The sequence below is a fragment of the Varanus komodoensis genome, unplaced genomic scaffold (assembly GCF_004798865.1).
Source record: "Varanus komodoensis strain SLA01 unplaced genomic scaffold, ASM479886v1 scaffold42, whole genome shotgun sequence".
NCBI lineage: Eukaryota > Metazoa > Chordata > Lepidosauria > Squamata > Varanidae > Varanus > Varanus komodoensis.
The window spans coordinates 4551141-4564070 of record NW_025335972.1 but is presented as its reverse complement, the minus strand read 5'-3'; the positions used below and the strand labels follow the sequence as shown (position 1 = coordinate 4564070).

At 46.2% G+C, this 12930-nt stretch overlaps 1 protein-coding gene across 1 annotated transcript in view; it reads right to left on the bottom strand.

Annotated features, from left to right (window-relative positions):
- The window catches only part of LOC123030054 (A.superbus venom factor 1-like), a 126948-nt gene that overhangs the window by 35008 nt on the left and 79010 nt on the right, over positions 1-12930 (bottom strand). Inside the window, exons 28-29 of the mRNA XM_044443616.1 lie at positions 6182-6332; positions 1398-1558 (exon numbers count right to left, since the gene is read on the bottom strand). Coding sequence (XP_044299551.1) covers positions 1398-1558; positions 6182-6332 — 312 coding nt within the window. The remainder of the gene's footprint in view (positions 1-1397; positions 1559-6181; positions 6333-12930) is intronic.

Below are 12930 nucleotides of genomic sequence, written 5' to 3'. Positions count from 1 at the left end.
CATTGGTGAGGGTGTTCAAGGATAGGCTAGACATGAACATGGTAGGCATGTCGTGAGCAGAGCTGGCTGGAGCCAGGGGTCAGACTAGATGGCTCAGGAGAACCCTTCTGACTCACTCTGTTTCTATGTTTCTATGTTACATATGTATTGGTTAATGTTTTTCACAGCAGTATGGATGCCATGAAGTGTGGATGGTATTCATCTATCTATCCATCCATCCATCCATCCATCCATCCATCCATCCATCCACACTTCTTTAGACACCCATGCATATATGTCTAGGTACCTTGGCTATGTGGGATTTCTTCAGATCCTACTGAAGGAGGGAAATAAATGTTTAAATGCACATACACATGGATATTTGAATGTTTGAACGCATGCAACCAAAATATTTACTGTGTAAAATGGAGAACTAGCCTTAGGGCAAGAATATTTTGGTAGCTTGAGAAAGCATGCCCTTATCTCACAGTATGGATATAATTAAGATGAAGTAAATTAAATTTCTCATCCTTGAAGGCTTCCTTATCATTATACTATAACAAAATAAATAAAATAATAATTAAGCTTATCTATGTGTTAATTTGAGCCATTTTTAACCTGCAAGTCACTCATGCTTTTCAAAAAGGTACATAATAGCTTACAGTTTATATACTGCAAGAGTGCTGGGAGGGCCTCTTTGTACAGCTACAGTGGTACCTTGGCTCACGAACTTAATCTGTTCCAGGACTCTGATCATAACCCAAATTGGTCGTGAGCCAAGTCAAATTTCCCCGTAAGGGTCAATGTAAATTAGGTTAATCTGTTCTGTAATTCTTATTTTTTACTCATAAAAATTTGAAGCAACAACAACGATTGTGGCCATCTCCCCCCCCCTCCAGCGATTGTGCTGGGGGGGGGATGGCTGCAATCATGCTCAGGGGTGGGGGGAGACTGGTGCAATCTCAGGCGCACTGTGGGGGAGACAGCGCACCTGCGATCGTCACCTGATGCGGAATTTGCAACCTGCAGCAAAATTTTTATGAAATTTATGTTCATGACCCAAATTGTCCATGAACTGAGGCGTTTGTGAGCCGAGGTACCACTGTATCTAGTTCAGCCTTTTAAAATAGAACTGTGATGTGACAATGTTGCATTTAAGAAAACCCATTCACTTTAAGGGTTGATCTAGATGTCTTGGTGCATTTTAATAGATATGGGAATGGTATACTCCCAGCATCTTTGTAGGACAATTTAACTATGCATCTTTCTCATAGGTAGCAAGAAAGCATGCTTCCTCAATTCCTGAGTAGACAGATTTCTACAGCCTGTTGTGTTTCAAGCAGTTCTGTGTAAAGAAATTGCTCTTCAGAAGCCACAGCATGAAAACTGCCGCTAAAGACAATAAAGGAGACACGCACCTGAGTATGTCCGTAAGTTGCTCCATAATGATTGCGACCTATCAGCCATTCAGCTACATGGCCAGCATCTTCAAACTTCTTCAATTTCATTAAGGTCAGTAGAGCATAAGAGGTACCTTCGGTGGCAATGCTACCATCATTATCTTCCCACCGATTCCTGTCTAAATACCAGTGGACAAACAACTCTTTAGAACACATAAGCCATTATTCCAAGTCGGCACACCTTCCATCTCTTTCCCGTCAGTTTTCTTTACCAATGCAGTGTAACAGGTAAGATAAACACTGGCCACCATGCACCTTTTGCCTGCAAGACCTGACTCCAGCCATTGGCTGAATCTTTGCAACATCAGGACACATTCATGAACATTGCCATTGGGAAGAGCTGATGAATCACAGAATGATGACAACCAGTTAAACAGTGTGATGGAGATGACTACTTTATGTATAGGTGGCCTTTGCTATACCTGGTGCGTTAAAGAGTTACACAAGCAAGAACAGGTACATGTTCTAAGGAGTTTACAATATAAATCATATAGTGGGAGAAACCATAACAGAAGAGGGAAATGAAACAAGTGGAAGGCAGGGATAAAAGTAGGCACATGCTGTTATATTTGGTTATACTCTGAAATTAGGTACAATATGGGAAGGATACATGAAAAGGCTGGGGGTGACTTAAAAATGAAAGAGATGGTGTCTTAGATAGCCATTCCATATACAAGGAGAAGAGGAGGGAAATGGGCAGTGTTATGACAGGCAGCAGCAGATCCTTAGGTAGCTGAGAGCAGTAGAACTTGAGAAGAGATTCTAAGGGATACATTGAGGAAACAAAGGGTGAAGGATGGTGTAGAACAAGAAAGTGAAGAGGGGGAGATGGTAACCCAGTGGAGAGATCTGAGAAAGGGTCTCACACCATCTAAGTGATGAGCGGGGTGAATGATTTAGCTGTGGAGCTTTGGATATAGGTAAGATATAGGTCTGATGTTGCACTCATCAAGACAGGAGGGGACTACAATGATTTTCGGCCAGAGGTCTATGCTACAGAAGAATTTGGAAAAGCTTTCAAATGATACATCTGGAATGTGCACACAACATGCCAACCTGGAAATAAGTCATGGTGGCTTGGCTGTTTGCAGAAGAAAACATGGTACACCTGATGGCTGAATGAGGTTACCATGGGTTGTTCCCTATTTCCCCCCCAATCCTCCAGTCATCTTCCACATGTATCCTTGTTTTCTTTGTGGCAGAACTCGTCTTGTCTCCATCAACCTGCTCCATGCATTATCCATTTCCAGTCACTGCTGGGGGTGGTGGGGGTTGAGACTAAAAAATACACAGGTCCAGCCCTTTTTAAAAAGGCTCTTAGTTACATAGCCTTGTTAACAATTTGAAAACCTTTTTGGTTGGTCTTACACAAGTGAGCTGCTCTGGCTATTCAGTCTGTGCAGTCTTGCCTGATCAATAGCCTTGTCTGTTTCAGCTGGCAAAGGAAGCACAAAAGGGGAGTGGGCAACTGACAAGCCTATATTGCATATAGATACTTGCCAGAATATCACTGCAAAGTTGTCAGCTGATAAGCACCAACACAGGGTAAAAACTCATGCCCCAGAATAGGGGACAATATCACCCTTAGGAATAAAATGCTCCCAATTTTACATGCTGAACTGCCATTTCCCAGTACCTTCTATTTTTTGACACTTTCCAGTTTCCAACCACTCCAGAGAGGGGAGATATTAGCTTCTCCATTTTTCATGATTCCTTTTCAGATCACTTGTTGCTGCAGTTACTGCAGGTCCCCATCTCTTCTAAAAAGTAAACAAATGCAATGCATGCAAATACAATGGCTTAAGAGGAAATTGAGGGGGGAATTTGTGCCTCTACGATTACAACTCTGAAAAGGAGCAATGAAAAGGCAGGGGGGATTAATATTTCCACTTTCTTGAGTAGCTGGAGAGCTGGGAAGGACTGAAAGGTGAAGTCACTGTGAACTGTCAGCCAGTGTGGTGTAGTGGTTAAGAGCACGGGCCTGGGACTCAGGCAATCTGGGTTCTAGTGCCCGCTCGGCCATGGAGCCAACTGGGTGACTTTGGGCCAGTCACAGACTCTCAGCCCAACCTACCTCACAGGGTTGTTGTTGTGGGGATAAGATGGAGGAGGAAATGTAAGCTGCCTTGAGCCCTTTATAGGAAAAAGGCAGGATATAAATCGGAAAAAAAACCCTGTCCATTTAATACTAAGCTTGAGAGGATTACATCACCAAAGGGCGATATTGTCTCCCCCTGTAACCACTTCACCCTTTTAGCAGTGGTTGTCACATGAAAGCTTGGCTATTGACCTCTGGCAACTATGTACTACCTCGATATAGTCTGCCCCTCCCCTTTCCTGCTCACTTTGACAACTGAAAGAGACGTGGAAACTGACTAGGCAAGACTATACATACTGGCTATGAGGAGGAATGTGTGAGGAATCTGATTGGGGGAGTGGGGGCAGTCCATTGGTTCCCTGGACTTGGATCCCTGGACTTTGCAGTTCCTGGTGAGTGTGCCCAATATTCACAGGGTACTCACTAGGAATCAAGCCCCCCCCAACCATGCTGCGCAAGCAGCACCCCACTTCTGCTCTGCCTGCAGCAGCCCAAACAGCCACTCCACGTGGCATGGAAGAGGGACGTTGCTCAGAGCCCCTCTACTGTGCCACGTGCCACAGCTGACATGCAAGGAGGCTGATAGAGAGGGGCCCACCAGGAACACAGCCCCATGTGACTGGTGTGCATGCAGCACAAAGGCTGGTTGTGCAAGTGTTCATGGACTCCTTTTTGGCTTGGCTCATTTTGTATGACTGGACTGAGCAGGCAAATGAATCCATCCTCAAACACTGGAGGGATGGATCCATATGAAAGCTTCCCCCTACACCACATGAGGCGAGACTGAGGGAGCTGGGTCTTTTCAGCCTTGAGAGGAGACTCAGCGGGGACCTGTTCGCGACATACAGGTATGTGAGGGGGTGCCATGCAGAGGTGGGTCATGACCTTTTCCCCCCTGCAGTGGAGGACAGGACGCATTCCAATGGAGCAAAGCTCAGGGAACCAAGATTCCCTTTCGATGCCAGGAAGCACTTCCTGACAGTTAGGACCCCGAGAGTGTGGAATGGGCTTCCATGGGAGGTGGTTGAAGTCTGAACGGTGAGGGTGTTCAAGGATAGGCTGGACATGCACATAGTAGGTACTGTTGTGAGCAGAGCCGGCTGGAGCCAGGGGTCAGACTAGATGGCCCAGGAGACCCTTTCTGACTTGCCCTGTTTCTATGTTTCTACACACACATACACCCCACTCCCAATTGCACATCTTTGAGCGACTGAACAATATATTTTTTTGTAAATAATTTTTACAAAAAAATAAAAAGCCAGGGCATGAATGATAGTCCTTTTAAAAATGCCATTTTGACATTGATGGAATAGCAATTGCTGGCATGACTGTGAAAAGGCACAGGCTTTTCGTGGTACTCCTGCTGAGAGGCTCTATGGCTATTCCCACCAACCAACAATGAGACAACCCGGCCAGGTTCAGATATTATAGCAAGCCATTTTTGTGCAGGAACAGCCCTAAAACAAGTTAGAGGATCTCAGGGGACGGAACTTTTTCCAGAAAATACCATGCAGAAACCACAATGAGTCTGGCTGACAGGTCAGCACACCATAGCTGGTTACCCACACTGCAAATCAGGTCAGTCAGTCACCTGTGATTATACAACCTCAGGGCTTCTCCACAGATTAGCAATTTCTTAGAAAGGGTTTGTGAATCTCTTAAATACAGGCACTCCTCAGGTTATAAACAAGTTCTGTTCCTGAGAAAATGAAATTTCTTCTTTAAGTTGAACTTGAATGTAAGGCGAATCACCTAGACACGGCTGTCCACATTCATGGGGGTTAGGGGTGCAGGACCCCTGTGAAAGTTGAAAAAATGCAACTATCGCTAACCCCCCTCCCCAAACTCATCAGTGTCTGCTCTTTGCAGCAAGGAAATGCCAGAGAGCTTGCCCCCCCCCCCCCCCCGAGGGGCAGGGCAGGAAGGCATGCTTTGGAGGTCTCTTTCTCTTCTCTTTCTCTCTCTCTGGTGATGATGATTTTCTACAGTAATTTTTTTTAAAAAATAATAGGCTTTATGGCAGTTTGTTTGTAAATACAGATTGTTTGTAACACGGACATTCATATCTTAGGGACTGCCTGTAACAGTAGACTACAAATCATAAAGCATCATGGTACAGAGCATAGCTTGATGAGATTTGTAGTCAATGGGACAGTCAGGAATGGGTTGCTGCACAGGAAGAAATGATACAACATAGAAGGAACAAACTCTCAATTTATCTGAGCAGGGAACCTCACATAGGTTGGGCTGGTCCTCCTCGGGGACACACATGCTCCCACTGTTTGTTGCACTGATCCCTCATTCTGTTCTGACCATGAATCACCTGTCCTCAGAAATGTGCGGCTATTCTTGCTTCATTCAATGAACAACCAACAACTTTATCTGTGGATGACCTCATGCATGTTCTTCCATGGCTAAGCACTCCTGGCAGGGCTAACACAAAGGAGTGTGTCCCAAAGTCCACTGTGCTCTTACAGAGTATATTCTCACTTCTTGCAGGATGCCAGCTCAGTTTATTCCAGAAATTGCTTGGCCTTATACACATTATGCTCAAGCTTGTCTTTGTTTCTTGTTCTGTTTTTAATGTGATCTGCCTGCTGTTGAAAACATACTTACATTTTTATTCAATGAACAGTCAATTTACCTGTGGATGCTCTCATGAGTACTTCTTCACTGTTCAGCACACCTGCCAGAGCTAAAGCATAGGATGCGAGAGCCACAGTGTAAGGGTGTTTCAAGGACTCATAATATTGGTTTATGTAGTTACTGGCCATCTTGATGCTTTTCTCTAAAATCTGAGTAATAAAAGCAAGACTTTTATATATTAGGCAAGTATAGGAGACAAGTTCTAGTGCAAAAAAACCCAATAATTCTAACATGAAATCTACAACCAAATGGGAGACAAATTTCCTATATCAGGGACACCTGAAGGACAATTTCCCCCTTCCTTCACTGTAGAAAATGCCTGTGTTTTGGAGACATCCAACACCCAAATGGGAATAAGAAAAGGGAAAGCTGCTTCATAGGGTCTGGATCACTCTGGGCATCTCTACCGAGACTGCTAAAATGATAAATCAGACGTTTGTGACATTTGGCATCAAACAAGACTGGAGACTGGAAGTGGAACGGAGTCTGATCAGCCAATTATTCAACCCTGCAAGCTGATAAATAGGTGGGTAGTTAAACTGCTAAGGTACAACAAAAACTTTTGGTGCTTCCAGATGGAGGGATTCTAGTGCTAGAAACAGAAAGCGTTATGCAACTTTCTATCTTTTCATCCTTAATGGATACATATACATATACACATGGTGATCAACCATTGTGACTTATTGTGATTGTCAACTATAATAAGACACAGCTGTCTGTTCTAGGGTTTCTCCCTACCAGAACTGCTCCTTGTTTGAACCTGGACAACAGAACCCATGATGGTAGAAACCCCAGAACCAAAGAGCCACTTGACAACTGTTGCTCTTGCCAAGCAGCTAGCCGAGGATACAGTTAACCACTGACCATTTTGGCAGAGCTGTTAGAGGAACTCCAGCTCCTCCTGCCCCAGAGATCTTCTTTGGAACAGGAGCTGGGCCAGTTGGTGGGGCAGGGCTGCCCAGGGCTGCCCAGCCCACCTACTTGCACCTGAACGGAAACCTTTTGCATGAGAACGAGATGAGAGAGACTGCCGACAGCTACTGCCTCAAGATGGAGACAAGTATGCCTGTCTCCTGCTCCTGTATGGGAGAAAGAAGCCCTGGCCTATGCCAGGTTCCCCAACTGGGCATGAACCATAGCAGCTTTCTCCCTGGCGGGAACAAAAAGGAGATGTGCGCCATCCAAGTGGCACATATCTTCACAAGTCAGGAAGATCGCCCGCACCACCCAGGCTACTAGTCTTTCAGGAGGCAGAAGGACTTCAGAAGAAGTCCTTTGCTCTTGCTGCCACAGCAAATGAAAAGTTTCTGAGAGCAGCTGAGAGAGAGTCATTTCTGGACTGGCAGAAGGCCAGCATACAGATTCCATTGGATTTGACAGTGAAGCAAAAAAGAATGGTAAAACCATTTCTTGATTTATGTAAAAAGATGGCCTTGGGAAAGTAAGAAGGGTCTGGACTAAAGTTGGGATGAACCCTTTCTGCATCCACAGTTAGGATCCATCCTAAGAGCATACAACTCACTGGAGCACTGAGCTGAAGTATTCACTATCAGGAAAACAAACTTCCCAAATCGAAGTCATAAGTTGATTTTCGCCATGTGTTCAAATAGTTTTCTCATAAAGGCTTGCAGAATGATGGAAAGATTCCAGTTGGGTATCAAAGAATGAGTTGATGGAGCAATATTCTTGAGTCCCAGAAGAAAATGTTAAGATGTGGGGATGGGGGAGCAAGAGAACCAACAAATGCTGGATCAGCATATGGAGGGATGAGATCGCTGTCAGGTACAATCAGACGGACAAAGTCTTCAAGCCCTGTTAGAGCAGTGAATTCAAGAAGACTAGGACTTGCTCTGCCATGCGCTGATATGAATCTAAGCTCTCCCTTATTAAAAAGGAAAACACTGGTGGTATAATTCCTGGTAGAAGGTTTCAGAGTCACATCCAATATTATTCACAATCCTTCAGGAATGGTGATAAGCCCTTCCTCTAGGAGAAGATTCTCATACTGTGAGGTGCAGGTTGCCTACAGCGAGGCGATTAGGTAGTTTGTAGAGAGTGCAGTCGGTAATCATTCACTCATTGCAGACTGTTCAGATACATTCAACTCATTCTGAAAAGGAGGTGGAGATGCAAGTGGGGAGTATGAGAACTTCCATAACACCACTATGCCAATCATCGCCTCTGCACTGTAGGCTGTCTGGTGGTGTTGATTTGTTAATGGGAGATGCACGTTGCTTCTGTCTGGAATACTCTGGCAAGCTTCCTTTGGTTCTGTGGCAAGTGGTCACAAAAGGAGCCATTCTTCTCCTGGAGGAAGAGTTGGTACCTGAACATGATGGCTTGATAATTTGCCATTCAGAGCCCCAGAGCAGAAGACAGGTAGATGTTCACGCCTCATCAGGTCCAGGCAGTGACCCTCTTTGTCTATCAGGACAGAATCCTCGTGGCATCACATTCCCTCCGCAACAAAGGGGCTCAGCCACAGATGTTGAAATAAGAAGGCCATGTTCTTCTGCACTGTATATACATTCTCCAGGTGCTTCAGCCTTAGTGTCATGGATGATGGAGTCTTCCATGACTGCTGTACCATCTGGCAAATTGGAAGGAATGGAATGGCCACCAGCATTGATTTCTCCATGTGGCCCATGTCAAAGACTGGACCATTCACACTGTCTCTCTGCTGCTGAGTAACCAGTCCCAGAGACTGGACCATCCTCAATATCTTTTCAGAGAAATGGCCTTTGTTTGCCAGTGAAAAGGCAGGGTTTTCAGTTCCCACAGCCACATTTGGAGAGACGATAGATGGGGTGTCCAGTGAATATGAGACTGACTTGGTGGAGTAGTCTTCAATGTTCAATGGAGGAGATGGTGGCCCTTGTCTGAAATACATGGAGGCAGGAGAGGATGATGGGCAGAGTGGCATGGTAGAGGAAGCAGCATGTTCTGGAGGTTCCTGGAGGTCTGTAGGTCTAGAAATTAACACTTTTGCTCTTGGTGGGAGAGGTGTAGAGATGCTTGTAGAGAGGCTTCCATCTTCCAAAGAGTGGCTTGGAATGTAACTCTCCTTGGTATGGAGGATTGTAGAAATGATCCTGGTCACGAGGATACCCCCATAGATAGTATGCTCAGTATGGAGCTGAAAGATAATTCCTGAGAGGGGAGAGCAGAAACAGTCTCCACAGCAGTTGGTGAGATGGTTCCAGACAGCTTTGAGAAGGGTTACCCAGCCAATGCAACACCAAAACTTCCAAAGTGGGCCAACCAGATGATGATGAGTTCTGAATTTCCCCTTCTCATACCAAGCTTACTGAGATGGGCTCAGGATGGTTCAGCTTGGCACTGATGATTATTTCCAGGACAAATCCAACTGATTTTCCTTAGAGTGCTGCTTGTGGACCTTCGATTTTGTGGTCTCTGTCAAGTTTGCCACCTTGGTTTTTATAGCATACTTCTTGGCCTTTGAAACCTTTAGGGATTATCCAGAATCCAGCAGTGCAGTCTGCTTCTTTGCTAGAGCACCCACCAGCCATAATGGGTGTGAACTGAGGCAAGGCCTAAGGTGGACAGGGGAGGTCTCTCTCATTTGACTCAGAAGAATCCACCACATGGGACACCTTGCTCCATATCCACTTTGCTGTTCTAAGACCATCTGCCCTATTCCTTCAGACCTGCTTTGCAAATCCTGGCAGTGAAGGCACCTTGGACTCCAAGGCAAAACAGGCAGAGGGAATGCCTCCCAGTCAGGGGGAACTTGCTGCCACATCTGATGCACTTGTGGAAAGGTGACTCACGTGCCATCAGAAAAGCCGAATGGAGATACAAATGAGAGCATGAAAAAGAACAAGACTGGGGAAAATGGGGGAAATTTGTTGTTTGTAGAAGAAGTTGGTAATTGGATAGGAATGTAGAACCAGCAAAAAATTGAGAAGGTTGAGTTATAGTAAAGTAATAAATTGAGGAGAAATAGCAAGGAGAAAACACGCTAAGTGGAAGAACTTCCCAAGTTACCACAAGATGGTCAAAGAAGAACTGAAGAAATGGGTGGACACCTCTTCTCTACAGAATGATGGCTGGGTGGGGAGGGGTTCCCACCCAAACTTTCTCAGCTATAGAATCTACCCAACAACAGATTCCAGGCAAACATGGAGCCCATCCATGTAATGCACACTGACTGTGAAGAAGACCCACAGTTCTCTGGGTGGTGTTCAAATTAAAAGCATAAAATACAAAGCAACTACAAAACAATGTTAATATCCATCCATCCATCCATCCATCTTCTATACCACTACACAGCTAAAGCTCTCTGGGGAGTTCAAAAATCACATTAAAACAATAAAAGATACATTAGAAACATAGAAACATTGAAACAAAGCAAGTCAGAAGGGGCCTCCTAGGCCATCTAGTCTGACCTCTGGCACCAGCCGGCTCTGCTCATAACATGCCCACCATGTGGACGTCCAGCCTATCCTTGGAACACCCACACTGATGGGGCCTCAACGACCTCTCGTGGAGGCCCATTCCACACCCTCGGGGTCCTGACTGTCAGGAAGTGCTTCCTGGCATCTAAATGAAACCTTGGTTCCCTGAGCTTTGCTCCGCTGGAGCACATCCTGCCCTCCTTTGCAGGGAAGAACAGGTCTCTACCCACCACCGTGTGACATCCCCTCACATACCTGTATGTCGCCAACAGATCCCCTCTGAGTCTCCTCTTCTCCTCTGAAGAGACCCAGTTCCCTCAGTCTCGCCTCATACCCCATCCCCTGCAAACCGGCCACCAACCTAGTGGCCCTGCGCTACACTGACTCTAACCTGGCTATATTCTTCCTTTAACGAGGGGCCCAAAACTGAGCACAATACTCCAGTTGTGGGCACACCAGAGTCATATAGAGTGGTAGTAATACCTCTCTTGATCTAGAAGCCACACTTCTGACTATGGAACCAAGGGTGGTGTTCACCCTCTTGACCACTGCATCACACTGCTGACTCATGTTTAGCCTGCAGTCAACCAGTACCCCGAGGTCCCTTTCACAAGTGCTGCTCTCCAGCCACTTGTCACCTAACCTGTACTTATGACACCTATTCCTATGCCCCAAGTGCAAGACCCTGCACTTATCCACATTGAACGCCATCCTGTTGTCTCCTGCCCACTTCCATAGTCCGTCCAGATCCTTTTGGATCTGGAATACCTGCTCCTCCGTTGTAGCCACTGCTCCAGTTTTAGTGTCGTCTGCGAATTTGATCAGCATACCGTTCACCCCTTCTTCTATGTTGTTAATGAAAAGATTAAACAGGATCGGCCACAGGACAGAGCCCTGGGGAACCCCACTTGTCACTGGCCGCCATCCCGATGATTCCCCACTAATGGTTACCTTCTGCTTTCAGTCAGTCAGCCATGCCCTAATCCACCGGATAGTGCTTTGGTGTATTCCAAAACTCCTCAGTTTCTCCACCAGGATATCATGGGGCACTTTGTCAAAGGCTTGCTGAAATCCAGGTATACCACATCCACTGCATCCCCTCCATTTACCCATCTCAAAACCTTGTCATAGAATTCCACAAAGTTTGTCTGGCAGGACCTGTTTTTGCAGAAGCCGTGTTGTGTGGCTGTCAGCCTCCCTTCCCTATCTAGCATCACTAGATCTCTCTCTGTTATGAGCCTTTCCATTGTTTTTCCTACAATGGACGTAAGGCTAACAGGTCTGTAATTCCCCATGTCCCTTCTACTACCCTTTTTGAAAATTGGGACCACTGAGGCCACCCTCCAGTCCTCTGGAACTTCACCCGTTCTCCACGAGGCCTCAAAAATGGAGGTCAGCAGGCGTGAGAGAACCCCTGCCAACTCTCTAAGTACTCTCGGGTGTAACCCGTCAGGGCCTGGTGCCTTTGTAACATCCAATGCTCTGAGGAGCCCCCTGACTTCAAGGGGGGGTGACTCTAATCTGTGCCCCTAAGTCCCCAGCCTCGTCTAATCTCCTATGCGGATATCCCCTGTCCTGCTCTGGGGAGAACACAGAGGCAAAATAGTCATTTAGCATCTGTGCCTGTTCCCTCATATCAGTCACTGGATCGTCTTCCTCCTTATTTAGAAGTCCCACCACTTGTCTCCCCTTCCTCTTCCTATTTACATGCTGAAAGAAGCCCTTTTTGTTGCTCTTGATATTCTTGGCAAGTCTCAGCTCGTAATCAGCCTTAGCCTCGTGAAGAATCCTTCTGCAACATGTCTCTTCCTCCTGGTGTACCCTTTTGTCTATTTGCCCCAGTACCCATTTCCTATGGAGGTTCCTCTTTCGTCTAATCCCTTGAACCACCTCCTTTCACATCCATGACGGCACTCTCCTCCGCCTCCCCACCTTACTGACTAGAGGTACCATCAAGGCTTGCGCCTCCAAAACCTCCCTTTTGAGTGCCATCCACCCCTCCTCAACTTGCTTACCTTCCAGGAACCTATCCCAGGAGACTTTCCCCAATCTGGCCTTCAGTTGGCCAAAGTTGGCCCTCTTGAAGTCCCAGCTTCTAGTGCTCAACCTGCTGCACGTCCCCAGTCCCCTGATCTCAAAGCAAAGGATGGAGTGATCACTCGCATCCAGAGCTTCCCTAATCTGTACTTCAATCTATCAGCTCCTCCCTATTGGTCGAGACCAAGTCAAGGATGTTTCTCCCCTTCGTCGCCTGTCGGACGCTCTGTGTGAAAAACCCTACCTCTATAGTTTCTAGAAAGTGACGTGACCTGGCTGTCACCACCGAGTG